Below are 26,384 nucleotides of genomic sequence, written 5' to 3' on the forward strand. Positions count from 1 at the left end.
TCTTCCTGTGTAAATTACAGACAGACACCTGGGCGCACCCATGCTCTTTTTCTCTGCTTTCACCAGGTCTTTTCCTGAATTAAGTCCAGTTCTTCCCCTGTCTTCATACCCTCTCTTCCTAGCCTCTCTGGCTCTGGCCTCCCCACTCCCTGCCCAGGGGGTTGGCATCTCCCTGCCTGGCATCTGGGACGGTAAGGGCTGGGCAGCCCTGAGCCTCCCCAGGAGCCCTTCTTTGCATCCATAGTCCCCCTTCCCAGCCAGCAGTTCAAACCAGGGCATAACAGGCTTTAAAGTGAGAAAGAAAGTGATGTTGCTCAGTCGTGTCTGATTGACTCTTTGCAACCCCATGGACTGTAGCCTACCAGGCTCCTCCGTCCATGGAATTTTCCAAGCAAGAGTACTGAAGTGGGTTGCCATTTCCTTCTTCAGGGGATCTTCCCTACCCAGGGATCGAACCCAGGCCCCCTGCATTGGGAGTTCAGAATCTTAGCCGCTGGACCACCAAGGAAGTCCCCCAGAAGCAGCTCTTACACTGCCTGTCTATGTACTTTGAAGCAAGTCCTCTCCCCTGCTCTGGGACTCAACTTCCTCTTCTGTTAAAGAGAGCGTGTCCTGTCCAAATGTGGGTCCAGTGAGGGTGAGTCATGCTGGTTCTGAATAGAAGCCAGCACAGGGTGTGCTGACCTCTTAATGCTCACAGCAGGGGTTAGACCGACATGTGTGTGCGATAAAAACTGCCCACCACTCCACATTTCTGGCTGGGAGCCGTGGCTGAGCTGGAGTGGTAGAGCTCCCGAGAGGACAGCTGGGAAGCTTGTGTTAGGCAGGGCAGGCTGCAGCAGGCCCAGCAACCTGGCTGGTGGGTACACAATTAGCCCCGGAATCCAGGCGGGCCCTGTGAGCCCAGAGGCTGTATATCATGGGGGTTTAATCAGCCCCATGGCAGATATTTGTCTGCTCTCTTGGACCATATTCTGGGCCTGCCTGTCATAAACTGCACTGAGATTTCAAAATACCACTGTCTCCCTGCTGCTGGGGCAGCCTGCTCTCCTGGGCAAGGCCAGGAAAATCTCACTCTCCTGAAGACTCTTCCCCCTGGCTGATTGGACCACCCCCACCCCCATACTCGTACCTGGTACTCTTTTCCTGGTCCGCTTTCCTTCTGAGAGAGCAGGGGAAGACTTTAAAGGCAGGAGAAGAGCTGTGATGACCTCCATCTAGAGGTGAGAGGATGTAGAATCTTACAAGGTGATGGAGTGACTTTCCCGTGTGCCCTCTGTGGGCAGAGCTGTCCCCTGGACTCCAGACATGGTGCCCAGGAGTTTGTTACGGCTCAGAGGGGCAACCTAGTTGCCTCAGAAGTGTGGAGGAGTGGAGTCTCCCCTCCTGGGTCCGAGTTCTACCTCTTATCTTCCCGCTCGACGCTAGCAGCGCTATCTGGAGGCTATCTCTGGTACTGCAGCCCAACCAAACCTGCCAAAGCAGCCCCTCCTACCTACCGCCTTGGTTTTCACTTGGTGTCCTCCCCTGTGCATGTGCAGTCCTGTGCTCAGTCGTGGCCAACTCTTTGCGACCCCACGGACTATAGATGACCAGGCTCCTCTGTCCATGGGCTTCTCTAGGCAAGAATACTTGCCTGGAGTGGGTCGTCTTATCCTCCTCCAGGGGATCTTCCCGACCCGTAGACTGAACCTGTGCCTCTCTGTCTTCTGCACTGGCAGATGGGTTCTTTACTACTTGTGCCACTTGGGAACTCTGTGCATGATTGTGTCCACATTTCCTCCTTTTATAAGAACACCAGTCATATAGGGTTAGGGGCCCACCCTAACTCCATCTTAACCTAGCTAATAGCATTTACAATGACCTTATTTCCAAAAAAGGTTGCATTTCCCATTCTGAACTGCTGGAGATTAGGATTTCAACATACGACTTTGAGGTGGGGACAGATGTTCAGTGACAGTCTCATTCCATGAGCTGGGCACAATGACACCCACACCATGACTCGGCTACACTGTGACATGAAACAGAGTGACACAGATTCGCCTCAACAGACAACAGGGTAACCGAGACATTCACAGTGACCCAGGTACACCGTGATAGACACATAGGGTGACGAAGGGACTGCATTCACAAGCTGCAAAACACAGGCACATCCCAGATCAAAAACAACCAATGTTTATAGGACCCTGAGGGGTATTTTACAGAGAGCAGCTCGTCTAATCCTCACAGTGTGCGTGACTTGGGAACCGCTCATCACCCCATTTTACAGATATACAAATGAGAGGACTGAGGCTCCAGTCACACAGCCAGGAAGTGACAGAGCTGAGATTCAAAACCAGGTAGGAGTCAATACAGAGCTAGTGCTCTTAATTGCTGTGCCACTCTGGTCCATTCACTTACAGTCCCCACACATGTAATGACGGCCGATTTTTTGGGCACATGCCCACAGGAGTGACAAGCAGTTTACTGAGAGCAGGGGGAGGGGTCCAGGGACTACAGGCAAGGTTCTTGGCTGTGAACTTGAGAAATGAATTTGCTTTTTCGGAAGTGGGCTCCACCACTAGGCGTGTGGCCTTATGGGAATGTTACGGCATCACTTGACTTCACTGGGTCTAATTTGCAAAATGAACACAAATCTGAATACACAGGAAATGCCTTTTAAGAGGATGTATTAGTTTGCTCAGGGCTTCCCAGGTGGCGCTAGTTGTAAAGAACCCTCCTGCCAATGCAGGAGATGTAAGAGACACAGGTTCAGTGCCTGGGTACGGAAGATCCCCTGGAGGAGGGCATGGCAACCCACTCCAGTATTCTTGCCTAGAGCATCCCATGGACAGAGGAGCCTGGCGGGCTACGGTTCATGAGGTTATAAAGAGTTGGACACAATTAGTAACTTAGCACAGCACAGCAGCACATTAGTTTGCTCAGGCTGCCATAACAAAGAACCACAGACTGAGTGGCTTAAACACCAACTATTTATTTTCTTCCAATTCTGGAGGATAGAGGTTTGGGTTCAAGGTGTAGGGTTGGTTTCTTCTGAGGCCTTGTTCCTTTGCTTGCAGACTGCCATCTTTTTCCTGGGTCTTCCCACGGTCTTCTCTCTGTAACTGTGTCCAAATTTCCTTTTTTTTGGCTGCCCCATGAAGCTCGTGAAATCTTAGTTCCCAATCAAGTATTGAACCCACGTCCTTGGCCATGAGAGTGCAGAGTCCTAACCACTGGACCACCAGGGAATTTTTGAAATTTCCTCTTCTTAGAAGAGCACCAGTCATATTGAATTAGGGACCACCCTAATGACCTCATCTGAACTTGATTACCTCTTTAAAGGTCCTCTCTCCAAATACAATCACATTCTGAGGTACCAGGAATTAGGACTTCAAGTCATGAATTTGTGGGGAGAGAGGACGGGGTCACTGGGCACAATCCTGCCCATATAAAAGAAATGGGCTCAGTCATCCTCACTCAGGCCCGAGCCATGGGGCAGCCCCAGTCTGGGGGAGAGACACAGTTCCTGACCTCAGGAATCCTCTGTCCTGGTAGGGGAGACACAGGCCCTGCCCTCAGGAAGCCCCCAGCTAAAGCAGGGGCAGGAAACGTGCACACAGATTCTAGAAGGAAGTGAAAATCAACCCAGTTCAGTCTGAGGAAGGTCACGGGGCAGAACAGAGCCCATTAGAGGCAGAGAAGTCTGGTGGGAAACCTTCAGAAAAGGGAGTAGAAAGGAGAAGGGGAGGGGCCTGGAGGGGTGGTGTGCATGCTCTGCAGGGCCCAGGGGTGCGTGCGTGTGTGTGTGTGTGTGTGTGTGTGTGAAGGGGCTGTGTTTAGCAACCCAGGCAGCAGGGCCCAGATTTCCACTGAAAACACCAACTGTTGCCATAGGCAGAGTAGCCAACACAGCAGGGGGTATCGGGAGCCACGTGGAGAGGGGTGGGGATGGCTTCACATGCTGTCACCGTGTCACCGTGTGTGAATGTCACTGGCGCTGGGCACTGGGAGGCTGGGTTTCTGTAGTCCCTCCTCTGGCCCAGCGGCTTCTGCATCTCCAGCAGGTACCACAGGCCTGCCTGTCCCAGGATTGTCCACATCTGGCCTGTGGCAGGGGCTGAGAACAGGGCTCCAGGGTCCCCCAGATGTGACTCTATCAGCCTCCCTGCTGCCTCTCCCTCAATTCTCTGAGGCCCAGTCTCCCTCTGAGTGCTTTACTCTGAGTCCCTAAGCGTCAGGCTCCCAGCATGTGGCCATTTCTTTTGTTTTAAATCTTAAAAAAATATATTTTTTTAGATTATTTATCTGACTACAACAGGTCTTAGTTGCAGCATGAGGGATCTAGTTCTGTGACCAGGACTGAACCCAGGCCCCCCACATTGGGAGTGCAGAATCTTAGCCACTCAATCACCAGGGATGTCCCAGTGTGAAGCCATTTCTGATATTCTTCCAGATATTCCTGCATTTCACTTCTTCTTTGTCTGAAATAGCCCCCATCCTGCTCCCTTTGGCCATTCTTGGGCTGGGGCTTTCAGAAGGAAGGCCCCGGGGAGGTCCAGCTGGGACAAAGGGCACAGTCAACTCTGGGTTCCGAAGCCCTCTTGCTCCTTCTGTGTGTTCACCGCACTCACCTTTGTTTACCTGCCTCCCTCTCTGCCCAGGTATGAAGCGGCCACTGAGCCCATCTCCCGCGGGTGAGAAGGAGCCCCCCGTATGTGAAGCTGCTGAGTGCCCCCCTCGGCCCCCAGAAGCACCTAAGCCCAAGCGGGAAAGAAAACGGCCCTCGTACACCCTCTGTGACGTGTGTAACATCCAGCTGAACTCAGCGGCCCAGGCCCAGGTGCACTGTGGAGGGCGGGCCCACCAGAGGCGCCTGCGGCAGCTCAGCCTAGAAAAGACAACCCCGGGGCCAGGTCAGTCGGGAGGGGCGCTGCCTCCAGACTTGGTTCTGGGCCCCTGTGAGGGGCTCTGGGTCTCTGGTCTTTCTTTGTGGAGTCCTTTGATCTGAGGGCCCATCTTAGGGTCTTAGGGATCTTAGGGTCTCAAGCTTCCCAGAGGCCGTCCAGTTTTGTTTTGCATCCGGACAGCTCTCTCTGGGGTCTCTCAGGGCCTGGGGTCTGAGACCTCCCCTGGATCTGGGGCTCTTCCTGGGGGATCTTTTAGGACCAGATCCCCTAAGTAGCATTTCTCCATCCTGGAGCCCCCTGGAAGGTTGTTTTCCAGTTAAGGGACTGACGGGAGTGTCCTGGTTTTCTGCTCTGGTCTCTGCAGGCCAAGGTCAGTAAGGTACACAATGCGCCAGCTTAGGGCTGAAAAGTGGTCAGGGGAATGGGGGTGTGGGAGTGCGGCGGGCAGGGAAGGCCCCCTCTCTCTGGCTACCGGACTCCTGGCCAGGATTTCGGCCTCTCCCTGGCTGGGGTGCCCACTGCAGAGGTTTGGCTGAAAGAGGGCCACTGGCTACAAGGCAGATTTCTGGGCAAAGTGGGTGAATGGATTTGTGAGGATGATTCCAGCTGACAGGCTCATGGGAGTCATGGGAGAGACGGGCCGCAGTCGGCTGCTGGCGGCAGGGGAAGCAGGTTCAGAAGCGGGCCCAGCGTGGGAGGCGGGAAGGGCTGGAACTTCTGCCTGGTTCCTGGAGGCAGCCGCGAGAAGCGTGCCCTGCACACACACCCAGCAGCCCTGGGTGCTCTTGAGGGCTGTCTGCTGTCTGAGTGTGTGTTCATGGGGCGACCTGTGTTCCTAGTACTGTGCTGGGCCCTGGAGATGAACAAGTTCCAGTCCTATACCCGCCCCCCCCACCCCACCCACCGCTTGCTCCCACTATGACTGAAATCTGTCTTTCAAGCTGAGATAGGAAAACAGCAGATGAGTGCTGTGGGTGGCACGTGGGACATGCCCCCATGGGAACAAAGGAGAAAGGGTGATTCTACCTGGGGGTACTACAAAAGACCTCCTGAAGGAGGGGGCTTCTGAGTGAAGGCACTGAGCTTTGGAATAGGGGTGAGCGGAGGAGGGATGTCTCAGACAGAGGTCACAGCAGGAGCAGAGCTGGAATGCTCTAGTGGCTGGGACTGTCTCTCCCATCTGAGCATTCCCACATCGGAGCTGGACCTCAGGACATGACTCTGAATAAGAGCGTATTTGACTGTATGGATGTTTCTGGAGTGTGTGTGTGTTCAAAGTCACTCATTAATTCATCAAATACTTAGCTACTGTTTGAGGTATTCATAGTTTTTCTTTTATTAGTATTTTTTCTATTGAAGTATAGTTGATTTGTGATGTTGTGTTAGTTTCACATATACAGCACAGTGACTCAGTTTTATATATATATATTCTTTTCCCCTATGGATTATTGGGAAAATAACAAAATATTGAGTGTAGTTCCCTGTATTATACAGTAGGTCCTCATTGTATTTCTCTTCATTGATCTTTATTGAGATATTACTGACATAATGTCAGTAAGTTTACGGTGTACAGTGTGATAATTTGATACACATATGTATTATAAAATGATTACCATAATAAGGTTAGTTCATACTGCCATCCCCTCACACAATTATGATTTTGTGTGTGTGCACTGATAACAGTTAAGATCTAACTCTCTAAACAACTTTGAAGTATATAAGGCAGTATTGCCAATTAGGGGCTTCCCTGGTGGCTCAGATGGTAAAGAATCCGCCTGCTATGTGGGAGACCTGGGTTTGATCCCTGGAGAAGGGAATGGCTACACAACAGTCTGCTGCTGCTGCTGTTGCTAAGTCGCTTCAGCCATGTCCGACTTTGTGCGACCCCATAGACGGCAGCCCACCAGGCTCCCCACCCCCGTCCCTGGGATTCTCCAGGCAAGAACACTGGAGTGGGTTGCCATTTCCTTCTCCAATGCATGAAAGTGAAAAGTGAAAGTGAAGTCACTCAGTCGTGTCCAACTCTTCACGACCCCATGGACTGCAGCCTATCAGGCTCCTCCGTCCATGGGATTTTCCAGGCAAGAGTACTGGAGTGGGGTGCCATCGCCTTCTCCAACACAACAGTCTATGGGGTCGCAAAGAGTTGGACATGACTGAGCGACTTCACTTTTCACACACTCCGGTATTCTTGCCTGGAGAATCCCCATGGACAGAGGAGCCTGGAGGGCTACAGTCCATGGGGTCGCAAAGAGTTGGACATGACTGAGCAGGCACACCACTTGCAACAACTCACAACAATTGGGGTACCTGAGAAGGAAGCGGGTGGGATGAAGGAAACGCATTTTGGAGTCTTTTCTGCAGGACTTGGTGACTGATGAGATGTGGGGCCAAGGAAACAGGAGGTGCCAAGATAGCCCTAGCCTAGAGGGTGCTATGATGGGCAGTTCCATGATCAGAAAGGAGGCTCTGAGAGGGAAGTGAGGCTGGAGTGCAGGGGTGGCTGGGGAAGGCCATTGCAGTGGCCAGAGGACTCTGCCCCATCCCTGTTCCCCTCTAACTCGGGCTCTTCAGGTCCTCCTCCCGGGCAGTGGTTCTCCTTTCTCTCCCACTATCCCAGGGTGGAGAGAGCAAGTGGGGTGTGAGAGAGAGGACCACAGCACCTAGATACTGGTGGCCAGAGACAGGCTGCCCAGAGGAAGGGAGTGCCCCTTCACTCGGCTTCTTTTCTCACAGTCTTAGTATGGGCTAGGTGTGGGGAGTCGCCAGAAGGAATGAGGCCTGGTACTCCCCTCCAGATTGCTAAACAGGACCTGGTAAGTCACCTGTCCATGCATCCCTGAGCCCCTGGGCCCTGTGCTGCTCCCGGGCAGGATGCCAGGATTCTGCGCTGAGCAGTGCTGGCCAATCAGTCAACGTGGCAGACGTTCCCACCGCCATGCTAAGAGGAGTGAGCGTCACTGTGGGAGCATGGCGGCAGGGTGGTGATGGCTGTGACTAGAGCAGGGATGAAGCCAGAACCCTCAGATTTCTGGGAACTCTGGAAACCCAGGGCTCCGCGGAGAACCGGTGCTCCATTGACCTGGTTGTCTTTGAACCTACTTCAGGCCATGACCCCCAGCATCCACCACCTCTCCCGTGGACTCTCCTGTCTCCTTGGTCTCCTGAGAGCTGGGGGTGGGAGAGGCAGCCCACAGCAAGAGGATGCTAGCAACTTCCCCCTGGGGTGGGGCATAGGGACCTCCATCCTGCTGAAGGCCTTCCCCAGCCAGAGCAGAGAGACCTGAGGAAGGGACTGGACCAGAGCAGAGAGACCTGAGGCCACAGCTAACTGGGGCTGGGACTTCCCAGGTGGTGCTACTGGTAAAGAACCTGCCTGCCAATGCGTGAGACTTAAGAGATGTGGGTTCGATCCCTGGGTCAGGAAGATTCCCCTGGAGGAGGGCATGGCAACCAACTGCAGTAATCTTGCCTGGAGAATCCCATGGATAGGGGGGCCAGGTGGGCTATGGTTCATAGCATCATAAAGAGTTGGCCATGACTGAAGCAACTTAGCACACACTAGAAGCAGAGAGAGTTACACCTACTGAGGCTTGAGGTGAAGTGTGAGGAGCCCTTAACACACCGCTCTGTCCTGGACGCCTGAGATCTCAGGCCTGTGGCAGCCAGGAGGGCCGCCCCGCCCGTTCCCTGGGAGGGTGCTGAGGGGCTGGGGGTGGGACGGCCCGGTCAGGCCCCTTGGAGGCTCCCGTTCTAGAAGGCCTCCTGGAGCTGTCACTCTGATTAGGGGTCTATGGGGCTGGCGCCTTGCTCAGTGACAGGCCGTCATGGGCAGTGAGGCGGGATCATGTCTGGAGGATCCTGTCCCCGAGGCTTCTATGGGAGGGAGATGTGGGAGCCATTCTCTCTCTGAGCTTCATTGCCAATGCCTGGGTCAGAGCCCTCCTTACTCAGCCTTACCCAGCTTCCACCTGGACTGAGCCTGGAGCACCCAGGAAGGGGCACTGGCTGGGAAGACAGCAGGAACCCCACCATTCCCCCCAGTCCCTACTCCAGGTCATTCCCCTACTTGCCTTCCTCCCCATTGGTCTCCCACACAGCAGGCCCTTTCATCCTTCAGGAATGCATCTCGAGGCATCTTTCAGCTGCCCTGCCCCTCCTTCTGTGAGAGGGGTGGACACCAGGAACCCTGGCTCCAATATGGCTGAACTCAATGACCCTACTGACCATCACACACACACACACACACACACACACGCCCCTAAACAACTGTAGGTAATTTTTGAACATTCACAGAGATAAAGGTTTGCTGGCTCAACCCTCCTACCTCCAACCTCTAGTGTGGATGTTGGGCCAGCCCCATGCTTGGGGAACAGACACCTGGACCTCGATCTGGGGGGACCAAGAGCTGTGATGTACACCCAGCACCAAGCTGAGCATGTGCTTAGCAGATGAACTGTTTGCAAAGCACTTCCACATGCAGCACAGCATTCCTTTCTTACCCCGACATCCCAGAGTGTGGATGATATTGGCATTCAGCCCTCATGTTAGACATTGAAATATATTAGAGCTCAGAGAGTGTAAGCAACAGACCTAAGCCCACACAGCCAGATTCAAATCCCAGCATCTCTGACTCTAAATCCCATCTCTTGTGCCTGCCCCACCTTGTGACTGTTAAGAGAGACGGAGCCTTAGTGTTTCAGGAATGGGGAGGGGGGATGGCCCAGAGCAGGTGGACTGGCTCCCAGGACAGGCTGATTAAGCACTCAGGGCCCATGCCTTGGTGTCCTCAACTGAAAAATGGGGAGATGCCAGCCATTTCCCGCTCTGCCTAGGCTAGCTAGGGACAGGGAGGGTATCCTCCTAAATCCAGTTGGTTCCTCCCCTGTCTCTTGGCAGGACTGACCCAGCTGGCCCATCCCCTCCCCCATCATTGCAACATGACACCAGAGGGGACAGAAGGGGATTTCAGAAATGTCTTAAGCTCTGGCTTAAGGGGAGTGAAGGGTAGACCTTAAGGAGGATAGGAAAGCAGAGATGGAGGCAGACTGTGTTGGATTTCAGGGCAAAGATGGCTGCAGTTGAATCAGACGTCCCTGCGCCTTTGGGAATGAGAAGGCATCAGAGTGGCAGGTGGAGGCTGTTCCCAGCCCCGTGCCCTCAGACCTAGCTCCTGTTGTAATCAGTCCCTCCATCTCCTCTCCTAGTCTTTGCCTGCAGAAACCTCTGGCTGCATTCTGAGCCCCAGAGATCAAAGACCTTGAGCTTGGGTCATGCCTGAGTCACTGGTTTGATGAGCTATTCACCCCCCACTCCCTGCAGATGGATTAATTTCAGTCCCATCAGGAGGTCCCCAAGCCCTCCAGCCTGTCCCCCCATGGCTTCAGCATCTCCCTTGGTTGCCAGTTCCTCCTCAGTGGCCCCTCCCAACTCATCCTGAGGCCTCTGCATGCATGTTTCCCCTTGGCTCCCCCAAGGCCTTCCAGGTAGTTCAGTGGAAAAGAACTCACCTGCCAATGCAGAAGACGCAAGAGATGTGGGTTCGATCCCTGGGTCAGGAAGATCCCCTGGAGGAGGGAATGGCAACCCATTCCAGTATTCTTGCCTGGAAAATTCCATGGACAGAGGAGCCTGGCGGGCTATGGTCCACAGGGTCTCAAAGAGTTGGACACGACTAAGCACACACACAGCACCCCCAAGGCCAGTGAGTTCTTGCAGTCTAGCCAGCAGTGCCTCCTGCTGCTGTCCACCTTAAGTGCTAGGTGATGTAAGTGCCCTCACGGACCCTGGACAGCCTCCCCGCCCCCACCAAAGGTGTGAACCTGACCATCAGCACCTCCCCCTAGGGACCACCAGGAAAGGCAAGGCTGTCTGGGTGGAGAATTAGGGGGCTTAGCTCAGATCCCTGGCCCCACAGAAGACAAAGGTTCTGTCTGTGTCTCTAGGTGGGTTAATTAGCTCTGGGCTTGAGTTTCCTTCCTCTGAGCACACCCGCAAGCCCTCCCCCCAGAGTCTTTTCCTAACAAACCTGTTTTCAGGGGCTGCTGCCACCACCCCCTCCCCAGATCCTCTTTGCAGCTGGAGAACTGGCTGCTCCAGAGATTATGGGTTATTGTCTGGTGGAGACAGGATGCGGAGGGGGTGGGGGGCTAGTGCTGGGACCCGGGGCTTGGAATGCGAGGCTGGATCCAGCTGTGTGGCTTTTGGCTGTCTCCCCTGCCGCATTCCACCCCACCCTCCCACCCCACCCTCCCGGCACCAGGTGCCCAGGTGAATTGGGAACCGGCAGGTTTCAAGAAGAGGAGGGGAGAAAGGAGCAAAATGAGAAGAGAAAAGATGAGTGGGGAGGGAAGGGTATGGGTAAGCTTGGGGTGACAGAACTTCTAGGTGATCAGATAAGCGTGCCCCTCCCCCTCTTCCTGGCATTGCCCAGGTAGCAGATCCAGCAGTCTCCAGGTCCTGAACTGTAAGCCACCTGGGCTCCCTTCCCACATCACCATGGCCAATACTCTAGGGCACTCTGAACTTCAGTTTCCCTGTAGCATGCTGTGCTTAGTCGCTCAGTCGTATCCGACTCTTTGCGTGCGACCTGACCCCATGGACTGTAGCCCACCAGGCTCTTCTATGAGATTCTCCAGGCAAGAACACTGGAGTGGATTGCCATGCCCTCTTCCAGGGGATCTTCCCGACTCATGTACTGAACCTGGGTCTCCCACTTTGCAGGCGGATTCTTTACCATCTGAGCCAATAAGGAGGTAAATAAAAGATAATGGGGGCAGAGGATGAGTAAGGCTGGAGAGAAGAACAGGGGCTCCTGCGGCAGCAGCTGAGTTCAGCAGGAAGAACTATCTGGCAGGCAGAGAAGGGGCTGGCAGCACCTCTTTTCTGGGGCCTGGGGTAAACTCTTCTGTATGAGAGGCACTAGGCCCCCTGATACCCTCCCCCTGTCCCCATACCTGGGGGAAGGAAGAGCCCCATTCTTTCCATCATTGGTTGCGATGTGGGTACACCAGGGAACAGGCAGCTTCTTCCTGGGCCTGAAACCACGGCTCTCCAGCAGAAGCAAGAGTCCCTCCCTCTCGCCCTCCCCTGTCCCTCGCATCCCCCACCCCTTCCCTCTGTCACTCTGGCTGGGTTTCATTTGCTCCTCACTCAGCGCTCAGCTCAGCGGTGCCTCCAAAGGCAGAGAATGCTCTTGGGTGAGTGCTGAGGATGCCTGAGCTGGGGGATGGGGAGGGGGGATTCTAGCCAAGGGTGGGCCTCTCCCCTCTCCCCTGCCCTATTCTTTTCCTCCTGTTGTTGGCCCCCCAAAGTTGTCTGTTTAGAGGCTGCAGTAACCAGCTGGCTCTTGGTACCTTTCCCAGGTACAAGTATGGGCAAGGGGAGCCCCCACTCCAGCTGGGAGCAAAGCTGGGGTGGGGCCGGCAGGAATGGTTGGGGGTCTGGAGGTCCGGCCTGCAGGAATAAGGCAGCTGCAGCTTGGGGCAGGTGTGTGTTGTCCGGGGAGCCTGCTACAGAGGTTCCTTGTATCAAATCATACTTTCCATGCCTCTAAGGGGCTGCTTGGAGGAGCAGGCAAGGAGGGGACTAAGAGGGGATTGTGAATGCAGCAGAGAGAGAGAGTGAGCGAGCCAGGCAGATGGGGGGCAGCATCCACTGAGGTCCCCCAGCATGCTGAGGTCAACATCAGTGCCCCTCCCACATGCTTTATTTGTGGTCTCCTGGCTCACCTCCCCATACAAGGGTTTCTTGGTCGTTTCCAAGGGAAACAACCATTACCCTTTAAGGATTTGGGAGATCCCCTGCTACAGGGGCGAGGGCTAGAGGCCATGGGGCTAGTTCCCCTGCTCGGGCTCTGGGGTCTTCTTCCGATGTGGAAAGGGTAGGAGCCTGGAACACCGATGCCTCCATTGTGCTGGCCAGCCCAGAAGTGGGATGGGGGCGCTGGAGAACGTGGGGAAGAATCCTAATCCTAGCAGGAAGTGGGGACCTTGGTTCAACCTCTCATTCCCTGCATTCGGCTCTCTCTCCCTCTTGAGCTCCCCTTCTTCACGGAGTTTTGGTTTTATCTGTGATAGTAACGATAACTTTACTACTTGAGGGGTGTGTATGTGTGCGTGTGTGTGCGCATGCCTCGGGGTCCCCATCACCTGCCCTTGTGACTCGAGGTAGGGGTGGGAAGGGACTCTGGGTTTGGCTGCCTGAACTTGTGAGTATGTCAGATGCATTTAATTTCGTAAGGGGTGCGTGTGTTTCTGCACATGACTCTTCCTGAACACACACCTCACGTTGTGACGGCGTGTGCTGCTGCATGTCTGTTGTTTTTATTGTCTGTACGTGCATCTGTAGGGGTCTGTGTGTCCTCGTGTGTCTGTCCCTCTGGGTGTACATGATCTGAGTGTGTCTTTGTTGCTCGTGCCTGTCTGTGTGTATGCATGCTTGTGCGTGGCCTCTGTGCCCGCCCCTTGGCCAGCAGGCCTGTCTGTCTGCTGTGGGTACGACCTCCATGTGTGCACACATCAGTGTGCGGAGACCGTCTCACCATGGGGAGACGTGTGTGAGTGTGTTCCTTGGCGTCTGTCCCTGTCACTCTCTGTGTGGATGCCTGTGGGCCTCAGGGTGTGTGTCCCTGTGCTCTTTCGTGTGATTCTTTCCCAGTGATGGCAAAGCAGCAGGACGGAGTTTCCCCAGATTCTTGCTCCCTTGGGTGGTAGGCAGGGTGATGTTATTTCATGAGACACCTGCTCTGCTCCCCTGCCCCAGTCTCAGTTGGACCCCTGTGGGTGGTCTTTTCTCCATCACTCAGTCTGGTTTGTTCCAGTTTGATCAGAGCAACAGTTCACCCTCTTGAGGCAGCATCCAGGGAGTCCTGGGTCCCGGCTGTGGACCCCTGGCCATGGAGGCGGGGAGGAGGGGCTGCTCTGAGACACTTAGCCAGGGTGACTGTTCTGTTGCAAGATGCTAACTTAGGGAATTCCCTAGGGGTCCAGTGGTTAAGACTCTGAGCTCTCACTGCCAAGGGCGGTTCAATCCCTGGTCGAGGAACTAAGATCCCACAAACAGGGCTGTGGGGCAAAAATAATAATAAATAAAATAAAAATGTTTACTCTTAAAAGATGCTAACCAAGACCCTCCAGCACACACCTGGCCATTTTGGGGGTGCAGAATTCTAGACCTGTCAGGCTGTGTGGGACCATCCTGGAACAGGGGTATCTCCCTTTGAGTATATCCACAAGCCAAGCGGCAACACATGTGTGTGTGTGTCCCATGATATATGCATTATCCCAGTGGCCCTGGGTGCCAGGGTGCACAGTGAATGTCAGAGGCAGACAGTGGGCGGCAGAGAGCAGCATGGTGTGAAAGGGATTGGGGGGAGCGCCCAGCCTGAGAGGCCCTGACCTCAATGTGTGCCCTAGGCCTTGAGTGGGAGAGGAGTGTACCCAGTTGTGTGGGGGCTGGAAGGTATTTCCGGGTGACTTTGTGCTGACTGGGTGACTGGGTCACCAAAGTGCCCTGGCACCTCCTCTGCAAATGGCCTCCACACCCAGCACCACATTTGGTCCTCAGACCCATTCCTGTTCTGCCCGTTCCTCCTCACCAGCTGTAACTCCCACTTCACAGGTGAGGAAAATGAGGCTAAGTGCTGGGCTGCCAAGGCCCCAGAGTTCAGCTCTGAAGCTCCCCTGCAGGCCTCCAGGTCTGGGAGGAAGGGGGTGCCACAACCCCACCTTCCTCCTGCATGGAACCCACACAGTGGAGAGGGTCTCCTGGACATCTGAAAGTTCTAGGAAGAGGTCCCTCCTCCCACCCACCCCATTTCTGTCTTACAAGTAACTCGTTGGATCATTAGATTAAAACATTGATTTCCCGGGAATTCCCTGATGGTAAAGAATCTGCCTGCAATGCAGGAGACTCGGCTTCAATTCCTGGATCAAGAAGATCCCCTGGAGAAGGGAATGGCCACCCACTTCAGTATTCTTGCCTGGAAAATTCCATGGACAGAGGAGCCTGGTGGGCTACAGTCCATGGGGTTGCAAAAAAAGTCAAACAGGACTGAGCAACTAACACTTTCACTTCCATTTTCCCTGCTTAGGACTCTTTCCTTTCACTGCTGAGGGACTGGGTTCAATCCCTGGTTGGGGAACTAAGATGCCCCACGATCTTTCCCAGCTCACCCACCTCCTGAGATTTCCCTAGGAGACTAGATCAAAATCCACAGCATTCACTGTAGAGCTTCCACACCTCTGTTCTGAGTGAGTGAGTGAAAGTTTCTCAGTTGTGTCCGACTCTTTGAGATCCCATGGACTATACAGTCCATGGTATTCTCCAGGCCAGAATACTGGAGTGGGTAGCCTTTCCCTTCTCCAAAGGATCATCCCAACCCAGGGATAGAACCCAGGTCTCCTGCATTGCAGGCAGATTCTTCACCAACTGAGCTATCAGGGAAGCCCTTATCTTGAGATAAGTTAGGTTGAGAACCTGCACTGAACTTTGAACTTCTTGATGGTTTCCCCAGGGCTCTGCCATTCCGGCTGCTGGAATGCCCTTTCCCTGGTAAAACCTCACTGACTCTTTTGTGAAACTTCATTGCTGCTCCATGCTGGTAACCTTTTCAGCTGACAGCCTGCTCCTCTGTGATCCCAAGGCATTTTGTTCATCACTCTGAGAGCCCTTGCCAGAGTATAGCCTCCCTAGCGTTCCACCTGTTTGGCTCTCACCCGTGAGCTCCTCCAGGCGCCCACGGATACTTGTGATGAATGAATTACTCCCACTGGCGGGGAGCATCCTTCCTGCGGTCTAACCCGAGTCGCTCCTGCTGTAGCGCGCGCGGCGGGGAGGGTGAGAGAGTGACAGCTGGCCAAGTGCGCGCCGCGAGTCCGAGCGGAGGCCGGTGGGAGCGGCTGGCCGAGCCCCCCCCCCCGGCGCCGCCGCCCTGCCGGCGACCCCGGCTCCCGCCGCCGCTGGCGCCTCTTCGCCCCGGTTACCGCTAGTGGCTGCTGTCGCTCAGTGGAGCCCAAGGAGACCGCGGCCAGAGCGTCCACCGAGCAAGATGGTGGCTCCCGAGTCTCCGTGAGTCCCGGTGGGCGGGGCGCCCCCTCCCGGAGCCTCCGGGCAGGGGGCGGCGACGGGGGCTGGGGGCCCTGCGGGCGAGTTGGCACCGGGCAGGCGGCACCCATCGGAGGGCTCCTCCACCGCGCGCCCCCCAGAGGAAGTTCCCCAGCCCTCCGCAATCCGGCCCGGGGAGGTTGGGCACGGGTGTGCAGGGAGCCCCGACCTCACCTGGCTGCCTGAGGGTGGGAGAGGGGACACCCGCCCCTACCCTGCCTGAAGCGGGAACTCTTTCTAGTGGGATCCCGAAAGGAAGGGACCCATAGAAGCCTAAGCAGGGGACTGGGGACCCCCATGCTAGAGCCAGATGAACACTCAGTTTGAGGCTTTCGTACAAGGATGGAGTGGGGTCCGTCGGCCAACACGTCATCACCTCATGGGCCCCCATCCAGCTGGCCAGGGTGTGGAGAGGGGTGAGGCCATCTGGGTCTGCAACAGGTACACCCTCCTGGTTAGCCTTGGTCACATAGTCAGTCTTATTTACATCCCGCCCCACCCAGCCCCGTTCCCTCAGGAACCAGGCACAGAGTCCCATTGAGGTGGGGAAATGTCAATGGCTTTTGCCAGGATCTCTTGGAATAGCGCTGTTCAATAGAACTTTCTGGGATGTGTATATGTTCTCTGTCTGGGCCATCTAATAAGATAGGCACTAGCCACACGTGGTTATCAAGAGGTTGAAATATGACTAGTGTGACTGAGGAACTGAATTTTTAGATTTAAAAATCTGATTAATTTTAAACTACCACGTGTGGCTAGTGGCTACCTTATTGGACAGTGCAGTTTCAGAATTTTCATCTTCCCAGTTCTCCTTTCTCCCTACTCTTTGGTTCTTGTCTCAAGAACATCCTAGGTCTCATGGTAGTTTTATCCCTCTGCAGAATGGGATAGCGTCTAGGTACAGGAAAGGCCCTGACAAACTTCCAGAAGGATGTTACCTTGGTTTTGTACCTCCTCCCCATTCTGAGATCCTTTGGGTGGTGGACTGGACAAGGCCACAGAAGCAGCATGGGATCTGGGAGAAAAGGATGTCCAAGGTAGCTACTTTAGCTGCCCAACAGGTACCCAGGAGCCCACTCCATCACTCTCTCTGCTGGAGAGCTCCTGCTTCTTTATCTGTTCACTTCTCAAATTTGCTGGAGCACCTGCTGGGTGCCAGGCATGGTTCCCTTCTCTGAGGTCCAGACAGGAATAAGTTAATTACCTTTCCTGCCCTCAGGGAATTTGTGGGAGGGAATGGGTGGGTGGACAGCAAGAGTGCAAGCAATAGAAATTGCACAGAAATAAGCAGATTTATAAACTTTGGGGAGCGTGTTGGAAAGAACAGGGGCTAGTGACAGAGAATAAGGGGACTTGCTGGGAGAGGATTATTAGTGAAGCCTCCCCTGAAGAGTGGCCATGATGCTACGACATAGGGGGAAATAGAACAGGTGAAGTGTTGGGAGGGAGAGTGGGAACATTCTGGAAAAAAGCACAGCATGTGCAGAGATCCTGGGGATGGGACTCTGGCACTCTGAGTAAAGACCAGTGTATCTGGAAGGGGAGGGAGGCACAAGTGTCCCCTAGGGAGGTCAGCAATGCCTGAGCATTTGGCACACCTAGAAAGGGATTCTGGTGCTGGCCTCAGAGCAATGGGCAGTAGAGGGGGTTGTTTGTTTGGTTTTTGGTTTTTTCTTTGGGATATGGGATCTTAGTTCCTGGAACAGGGATCAAACCTGCATTCCCTGCATTTGAAGCACAGAGTCTTAACCACTGGGGTTTCCCAGATGGGGCTAGTGGTAAAGCACCTGCCTGCCAATGCAAGAGACATGAGATGCAGGTTCGATCCCTAGGTCAGAAAGATCCCTTGGAGGAGGGCATGGCAACCCACTCCAGTTTTTTTTGCCTGGAGAATCCCTTGGACAGAGGAGCCTGGCAGGCTACAGTCGATAGGGTTGCAAAGAGTTGGACACAACTGAAGCGACTTAGCATGCATGCACGCTAACCACTGGACCATAGGGAAGACCCAATAGTGAGAGGATTTTAAGTGGTATATTTTTAAGAGCCCCCTCTGGTACTGAGAGTTTCTGACCCAAGAGCAGGGTAAGAGTGGAGACCCAGAGTGCCATCAGGAATCAACTGCCATAGTCCAAGCAAGAGAGGACGGTGGCCTGGACAAGGATGGTGGCAGTGGCATGGAGAGGAGGGAGAGTTAGAGGTAGATCAGGGAGGTGGGCTCAATAGAACTTATGGCTGGATGAGGTCCTAATGCGGAAGAGAGTGGGGGTTGGACAGGCAGGTTTCTAGCCAGAGCACCTGGGTGGGAGAATGGGCCATTTTCTGAGTGAGGGAGCCTGGGAGGGGAGCAGATGTTGTAGGGACAGATGCAGGAGAGATCTGTCTAGAAAAGCCAGGAAGGCAGTTGGGTAGAGAGGTGTGGTGCCCAGAGGAGTGTTCTTCAGAAATGGTTCTGACTCTTTGGATGGTTTGAGATTGGGAAAAAGACGATGAGATAACATCAAAGGAGTGGTTGATGAAAGCAATAAAATCCAGGGGATGTGGGATCCTGGAAGGTCAGAGAAAAGTGTGTTTCAGGAGGGTGTGATGAGCAGTACCAATTGCCCCCCTACAATCCAGGGGAAGAGGACCAGCAGGGTTCACCCACTTCGGGCAACATGGAGTGTTTCTCCTTATACTGAATGGGTTCCCCCTGGAATTCTACCCATCTACTCTTATTGTCAGAGAAGGCAATGGCACCCCACTCCAGTACTCTTGCCTGGAAAATCCCATGGACGGAGGAGCCTGGTGGGCTGCAGTCCATGGGGTCGTGAAGAGTTGGACACGACTGAGCGACTTCACTTTCACTTTTCACTTTCATGCATTGGAGAAGGAAATGGCAACCCACTCCAGTGTTCTTGCCTGAAGAATCCCAGGGATGAGGGAGCCTAGTGGGCTGCCGTCTATGGGGTCGCACAGAGTCGGACACGACTGAAGTGACTTAGCAGCAGCAGCAGCAGCAATCCTTAATGTACCCACCCACTAAGTGCCAGGTTCTACACAGAGTTCTGGGAATAATATCAAGTGGGCAAGACAGTCACTGCTTTCTCAGAGTTTAGAATCAGTTAAACCAATGGTCTCAGAAACAAGTTGTTTCATACATTCAAAATAAATCCTTTCATTCTTTCAAGCAATCAACTTCTGCTGAGAGCCATCTGCATGCACAAGAACCTAGAGGTATAGAAATAATAAATGAATAAATGTGATTTTGGCCTTTCAGGAACCAAGTGCAGAGTTACATAGAGGATCCCTGTGTTCACTGTGTTGTGTTATGAAGACTGGTACACGGGGAATTACGGGTGATGAGAGGACAGGTGGGGCTTCCCTGGCGGCTCAGGGGCAAAGAATCCATCTCCTAATGCAGGAGATGCGGGTTTGATCCCTGGGTCGGGAATATCCACTGGAGAAGGAAATGGCAACCCACTCCAGTATTCTTGCCTGGAGAATCCCATGGACAGAGGAGACTGGCGGACTGCAGTCCATAGAGTCACAAAAGAGTCGGACACAACTTAGCAACTAAACAACAAAGAGGACAGGTACCAACCCCAGTTGGGGGGTGAATCGGGTGGCAGAAGGGATGCCGGAGCTGCTCTCCAGGAATGCATGGGAAACAGCCAGGGAAGAAGGGAGTTCCAGGCACAGGGGGTGGAGGCAGGGGCAAACATAACAGTAATGTGTGTGGGTCACAGTAAGCCTTTGGCTTAGCTGAGCAGACAGAAGTGAGGAAGGTTCTGGAGGTGTCTAGAGGTTAGGGGGGCCTCTCTGGCTCGTGGTGAGGTATGTAGACTTAGGCAGTGGGACACCACTGAAGACGTGGGCACAAGGGAGGGACATAGTGAGATCTGTGTGTCCTTGCTCTCTGGCTGTTTCAGGAGGTATGAGTGGGAGAACCACTGCAGAGGCGGAGGCCGCTGCATAATCCAGATGAGACGGTGCAGGCCAGGGTCTCAGTGTGGCCTGTGGGGTCAGGAGGACTCCGGTTCTATTGCACTAACCAAAAAGTTCATTCGGGTTTTTCTGTAAGATGTTATGGGAAAGTGAAAGTCATTCAGTCGTGTCCGACTCTTTGTGACCCCATGGACTATACAGTCCATGGAATTCTCCAGGCCAGACTACTGGGATGGGTAGCCTTTCCCTTCTCCAGGGGATCTTCCCAACCTGGGGATTGAACCCAGGTCTCCTGCATTGCAGGCGGATTCTTTACCAGCTGAGCCACAAGGGAAGTCCAAGAATACTAGAGTGGGTAGCCTATCCCTCCTCCAGTGGATCTTCCCAACCTAGGAATCGAACTGGGGTCTCCTGTATTGCAGGTGGATTCTTTACCAACTGAGCTATCAGGAAAGCCCAAGATGTTATGGGGGGAAACTCCAAATGAACTTTGGGGCCAACCCAATAATTCCACCTCAGCCACTTACTGCTTGGCAAACCTTGGGCAAGTCCCTGAAAGTCCCTGAGCTTCAGTTTCCTCCTGTCCAAAGTGAGGGTTATACTTGCAAGAGTAATCTTGGTCTCCTAATGGCGTCATCACAACGCTTAGCACAGGGCCTGACTCAGTTCACATTCAGTAAGTGGTGGTGACTGCTGTCGTCATCAGTAAACCCCGAGAGGAGGGGCAGGTGTGAGAGGGAATTAGGAAGCAGAGGTGGCAGGTCTTGGCCATCATTTGGCGTGGCCTTCTGGGACTGAACTGCTCATTCTCATCTAGCACCGGCCGTGGTGGTAGAGTGAGGGAGGTAGGGGCAACCAGCTGACTGCCTTCAGTCTGGGACCCAGCCCTCACCTCACGTCTGGGCTACCCTTCCTGGAACCGCACTACTAGTGTGTGTGTGAGTGTATCCATGCGTGTCTTTAGGGAATGAAGCTCCAGAGAAAACCAATCCTGTTTCTCAGTCCCGTGGCTCTGGGAGCACAGCTAGCTGTTAACTTCCTTCTGGAGACACCAGTTATCCTTTGGGCAAGGTGTCAGGATTCAGTCACGAGCTATTCATGAGCCCTGAGAACCACTGTTGGTCTCCAGGACTCAGTCCCCACACTTATAAAATTGCGTAGGTGGTGCCAGTCTTTCCAGCTCTGAGTTCTGACATGCTTCAGCAGTCAAAGCAATTGATGCCTTGTCCTGGATGGAGGGAGACCCTTGCTGGCGAGCTGGGACCCCTCATACCTCAACCCACTTTGGATAACACTCTATAGCCCACTCCCAGTAGCCCTTCCCCATTGGGTCCAAACCACACCTTGGTCGGGGAGTGTTCTGTGGGCAGCGTAACCCCCAGTGGACTCCTAACACCTCTCCTTTGTTTCTTTCACCTCCAGTCTCCCACCAGCGGAGCGGAAGTAAACTTTCCTGGCTAAGTTAGATGAATGGTCCCCTTTAGCCTGGAGGGCTGCCCCCCTCCTGCCTCCCTACAAACTCCCCCTGTCAAGGGAGGTGCTTCGGTGTGCGGGGGAGGCTGGGGGGCAAGAGCATTTGGGCAGGGGCTGGGGGTGCCCTGCCCCCCCGAGGAGGAATGGTGCCCCCAGGGAAGAAACCAGCTGGAGAGGCTTCCAACTCCAACAAGAAGTGCAAGCGTTACTTCAACGAGCACTGGAAAGAGGAGTTCACCTGGCTGGACTTTGACTACGAGCGGAAGCTGATGTTCTGCCTTGAGTGCCGCCAGGCCCTGGTGCGGAACAAGCATGGCAAAGCGGAGAATGCCTTCACCGTGGGCACCGACAACTTCCAGCGCCACGCCCTGCTGCGCCACGTGACCTCGGGGGCCCACCGCCAGGCTCTGGCTGCCAACCGGGGCCAGCCCTCTTTTGAGGGCCAGGCTGAGGGCAGAGGGGCCTGCCCAGGCCTGGCCACCGCCCTCAGCTCCAGGGGCGTCAAGGTGGAAGCAGACCCGGCTAAAGTGGCTGTGCTGACCACAGTGTACTGCATGGCCAAGGAGGAAGTGCCTGACGACCGCTGCTCTGCCCTGCTCGAGCTGCAGAGATTCAACCTGTGCCAGGCGCTGCTGGGCACGGAGCACGGCGATTACTACAGCCCCAGGAGGGTGAGGGACATGCAGGTGGGTGGCAGCCAGGGGTGTGGGGGAGGGCTTGAGGAGGGAGGACACCGAGCCATCTGGGCATGGCACCAGCATGCCAGGTCCCCGGGGAAGAGGCCAAAGCAGTTCATTCACACCTTCACCCATCAGAGCCTGCACTGAGGGCATACTAGGTGCCGGGCCCCGGGCCAGCTGCAGGGCACCTAACAGTGAAGAGGCTGGACCAGGCTCTGTCCTCGGGGGGTCAGGGGTGCTTGGCTCACTACCTAGGCCAGAGGTTGCAAACTGGTGGCCTGGGGGCTTGATTGGCTCACAGGCATGTTTTGGTAGTTTTCACAGTGTTTTTGAAAGACTTAAATTAGTCTCCAAGTTAAAAAAAAAAAAAAGACATTCCATATAAAAATGTGGACTTCTGACTTCTGCTGAAAAACTAGGTCCTGTGCAGTCAGGGCATGAAGTTCTGGAGTTGGAGAGCAGGGCATGGGCTTCCCCATTCCCATTGAATGGGAGGAAGTTTATCCCTGGTCTTCTTGAAACTCAGTATCACCCACATGGCCACTGGGGACATGCGCACTCATGTAGCTCTGTCCTAGGTATTGGCTTTATGAGTCCTGGGGCTGGTGTGGGGGTGAAGAGGTTGGATCTCATCCTACCGAGAGATGAGAGACAAACAGCGTACAGCTGGGGCCCTGTTTAACCTGTGGGCAGTCAACCTATCAGTTAATCCCAGAGCAGCAGAGCAGAGGGAGACCCCCAAGAATAAGGCTGACTGGGGCGATGCTGTAGAAAAACAAACAGATGCTTTAGAATCCTTATGATTCCTAAAGCACTTTCACATTTATAAACATAACAACAAAAGATTACATGGATGGGAATTTCTGGAGATCCTGTGATTAAGACTCCAAGCTTTCACCACTGAGGGCCCGGGTTCAATCCCTGGTTGGGGAACTAGATCACAGAAGCAGTGTGGCGTGAGTAAAAAAAAAATTGGTAAGTCATAACAACCTTTTAAGGAGATTGGGGGCAGGTATTAGCCTCAAGGCAACTGAGAGATGAACAGAGAGGTCAAATGACTTGCCCAAGGTCACGCAGCCAGTAAGTGACAAAGCTAGGATTAGTCCCCAAGACTGTCCAACCCCAGGCCTGTGCTCTTTCACCCTGTCCTGTCTGCCTCCCCTTCTCAGGACTAGCCTAACCCTGTCCTCCCTTTTTCTCTCCCTGGCTGTCCCAGGTGGCCATCGCCAGTGTCTTGCACGCAGAGGCCCGTCAGCGCCTGAAGGCATCCCCGTATGTGGGCCTGGTGTTGGACGAGACCAGGGACTGGCCTGAGTCCCACCGTCTGGCCTTGTTTGTCACTTCAGTGTCCCCCTGCGATGGCCAGCCTGCCACCACCTTTCTGGGCAGTGTGGAGCTACAGGAAGGCGAGGCCACCACTGGCCATGTCCTGGACATCCTGCAGGCTTTCGGCGTGTCTGCATCCAAGCTGGCCTGGCTCAGCTCAAGCCTCCCCAGTGACCGCCTGGGGAGCATGCGCCCGCAGCTCCAGGCCGCCTGCCCACTGCTCACGGAGCTACACTGCCTTCCTGGCCGGACAGACCCCAAGCCCCCTGCCTACCTAGGTGAATATGAGAGTGTACTGGATGCCCTATTCCGCCTGCATGGCGGCCCCAGTTCTCACGTGGTCCCTGAACTCAGGGCGGCACTGGACCTTGCAGCTATTGACTTGGCAGGACCACGGCCAGTGCCCTGGGCCTCCCTGCTGCCTGTGGTGGAAACTGTGGCTGAGGCTTGGCCTTGCCTGGTGCTCACACTGGAGGCCTCTGCCCCAGCCTCGCCTACCACAAGGGCGCTGGCCCTCGCCCTGCGCCAGTTCACCTTCGTGGCCTTCACCCACCTCCTGCTGGATGTTCTGCCCTCCGTGCAGAAGCTGGCCCTTGTCCTGCAGCCAGAAGAGCCGGATTTGGCCTTGCTGCAGCCTCTGGTGATGGCAGCTACAGCCTCCCTCCACGCACAGTGCAGTTCAGGTGGGGCGCGCCTCCAGGGCTTCCTGCAGGAACTGGCATCCACTAGCCCCGATTTGGGCTGTGGCCGCTGCACCTACCGCGGCGTGGAGCTGGTGGGCTACTCTGAAGCTGCGGTCCAGGGCTTGGAGCGGCTGCGGGGGGCCTTCCTGGACTCCATGCGGAGGGGGCTGCGGGACTCTTACCCCGGGCCCTCGCTGGACGCCGTGGCCGCCTTCGCGGCCATCTTCGACCCCCGCCGCTACCCGCAGGCCCCAGAGGAGCTGGGCGCTCACGGCGAGGGGGCACTCCGCGTCCTGCTGCGCGCCTTCGCCCCCGCTGTGGTGCGCCAGAGGGCGCTGGGCGACTTCGCGCTCTTCAAGCGCGTGGTGTGCAGCCTGGGGCGGCTGGGCCCGCGGGCCCTGTGCACCAAGCTGGCGTGCGCGCGCTCAGAACTGCACGAGCTCTTCCCCGACTTCGCCGCCCTGGCTGCACTGGCCTTGGCGCTGCCTGCGGGCGCCGGCCTCCTGGACAAGGTCGGCCGCAGCCGGGAGCTGCGGTGGTGGGGGCCAGGCGAGGCGGGGGAAGGACGGGGCGGCCCCGCGGTGAAGATCGTGGTGGATGGGCCGCCGCTGCACGAGTTTGACTTTGGGCTGGCGGTGGAGTTCCTAGAGAGCGGGTGGGGCGAGGGCCTCCTGGGCTCGCAGCTCACCTGAGAGCGGCCTCCTCTCCCCTGTCCAGCCGGTCTGGGGCCCTGGACTCGCTAAGGGCCAAGCCAGTCTTGACCTAGCAAGCTTACCTCCTAACTGTGGCCTCCCACCCACCTTCCCCGGGCTTCCTCGGCTCCATGCTGAGTACTAACCCGGCTCAGTGGGATGTGGAGGAGGGGCTGGGTCGGGGGTGCAAGTGGGGGCTTAGGCCCGTGGGCAGAGGTGCTAGGGTCTCGGGCACCCTAAATATCACTCCTGACCTTTCCGGTTCTGTGGGGAGTAGTTAACCCTGTTCCCTCGGAACTCCACTCACGTTTTCTCTCTAGAAAAGCTGAGGGGTCTTGGTTGGAAGGAGGAAGACAGAGCCTCCTCAGTTGAGGGGTTGAAGGCCAGGAGACTGGGTCCTTGACTGTTAGCCCTGCTCCTAGCAACATGTCTTCTCTTCAGATATGACTGTCTTTGTTATTAACGCACATCAGAATACCCTTTCTGTGAAAAAGCTCAAGGGAAGTAAGAGGTGCCCTCTCCACCAACAGGCTGCCTGAGACTTTTCTGTACTTGGCTGTATGTAGACATCCACTACAGTATTCTTGCCTGGAGAATCCCATGGACAGAGGAGCCTGGGAGTCAACAGTCCATAGGGTGGCAAAGAGTCGGACTAGACTGAAGCAACTTAGCGCACACACATAGACATACATATTTATCAATGTGAAATAAATCTATCCTAGCCTCCCTCGTGTTAACACACAAAATTGAAAAGGACTTCTTTTGGTTTTGCAACAAGAGGGTTCAAAAAAGTCCCAAATGGGCTGAATTTATTTCTAATTTTTTTCTTCCTCAAAGTCTGGTTGTTCTCCAAGTTCCTAACCTTCCCCTGCCCTTGCCTCAGATCTCTCTCTCTCTCTCTCTTTTTTTTTTTTTTTGGCAGTGCTGAGATTTTAGTTCCCTGACCAGGGATTGAACCCAGGCCCCTGCCTCAGACCTTTAAGACCAAAGAGTGTATAAACCACAGTGCTGGACTGGTTGACCCCAAGGACCAGCCTCAGGCCTGACCCAGGGGTGTTGGAGGGCTTTTGTTTCCAGTGGAGAGCAGTTGGGGCCTCACCGGAGTTGGGGAACACATCCCTTCAGATTCTGGGGGGTTTCCTATCCCCTCTGTCAGCCCTTGCTGTGAATGTTGTGGGGGATCTGGAGGGGAGTAGTTAGTGAGAGGGGAGGGGGCTGGCCTTTCCAAGTCTCCTAGGTTTGGGTTTAATTTGCAATAAAGTGGAAACCCAGTGCATCGTGCAGTCTCCATGGTGGTGTGTGTGGCAGGGGCCCGCCCCGACTCCCCTCTGGGGTTCACTGGGGCCGTAATGCTGCCCCTGCGGCGGGGGGTGGTGGTCATCCTTCTGGGCTGGGAGCTTGGAACTGTGGACCCTCTGCTTCCACTTCCCCAGTGGTGCAGGGGAGAGGCGCAGAAATGGGCTGTAATCACTCTGGGCTTAGCCAGTGCTGCTTTGTGGAGATGGGAGTTTCTGCCCTGGCTCCACAGCCAAGAAGCCCATCAACCTCTTGTTCTGGCTGTGGAGGGAGGAGCAAGCCCTGTGACTCCCTGTTTCAGACCCTGCCCTTCTT

The 26,384-nt window shown here is 55.0% G+C and overlaps 2 protein-coding genes across 11 annotated transcripts in view; both read left to right on the forward strand.

Moving 5' to 3' along the window:
• Window positions 1–26,384, forward strand: part of ZNF385C (zinc finger protein 385C) — a 58,856-nt gene that overhangs the window by 20,743 nt on the left and 11,729 nt on the right. For 7 of the 8 annotated variants that reach the window (XM_044938963.2, XM_044938961.2, XM_044938962.2 and 4 more), the window contains exon 2: window positions 4,644–4,895. In XM_044938963.2, coding sequence (XP_044794898.1) covers window positions 4,646–4,895 — 250 coding nt within the window. In that variant the 5' untranslated portion in view covers window positions 4,644–4,645. Of the gene's footprint in view, window positions 1–4,643; window positions 4,896–12,030; window positions 12,089–26,384 lie in introns of those variants that run through there. The other variant, XM_044938964.2, reaches the window with a different exon arrangement.
• C3H17orf113 (chromosome 3 C17orf113 homolog) lies at window positions 4,763–26,378 on the forward strand. 3 transcript variants are annotated; one of them, XM_045164789.1, is made up of 3 exons: window positions 4,763–4,895; window positions 21,342–22,078; window positions 23,289–26,378. In XM_045164789.1, exons 2-3 carry the CDS (start codon window positions 21,536–21,538, stop codon window positions 24,771–24,773), a joined length of 2,028 nt encoding a protein of 675 aa, XP_045020724.1. In that variant the 5' UTR covers window positions 4,763–4,895; window positions 21,342–21,535; the 3' UTR covers window positions 24,774–26,378. The 3 variants fall into 3 exon arrangements, with proteins under 3 accessions (XP_045020724.1, XP_045020723.1, XP_044794891.2); XM_045164788.1 differs by lacking the exon at window positions 4,763–4,895 and adding an exon at window positions 15,336–15,959; XM_044938956.2 differs by lacking the exon at window positions 4,763–4,895 and having other exon boundaries at window positions 20,288–22,078.

Source organism: Bubalus bubalis, chromosome 3 (assembly GCF_019923935.1).
Source record: "Bubalus bubalis isolate 160015118507 breed Murrah chromosome 3, NDDB_SH_1, whole genome shotgun sequence".
Lineage (NCBI taxonomy): Eukaryota > Metazoa > Chordata > Mammalia > Artiodactyla > Bovidae > Bubalus > Bubalus bubalis.

Bases quoted from the DNA above. Each gene is read 5' to 3' on its own strand.
- C3H17orf113 (XM_045164789.1), top strand. From the start codon at position 21,536: ATGGTGCCCCCAGGGAAGAAACCAGCTGGAGAGGCTTCCAACTCCAAC. The intron at 22,079-23,288 runs GTGGGTGGCAGC...TGGCTGTCCCAG, and splicing joins GGAGGGTGAGGGACATGCAG to GTGGCCATCGCCAGTGTCTT.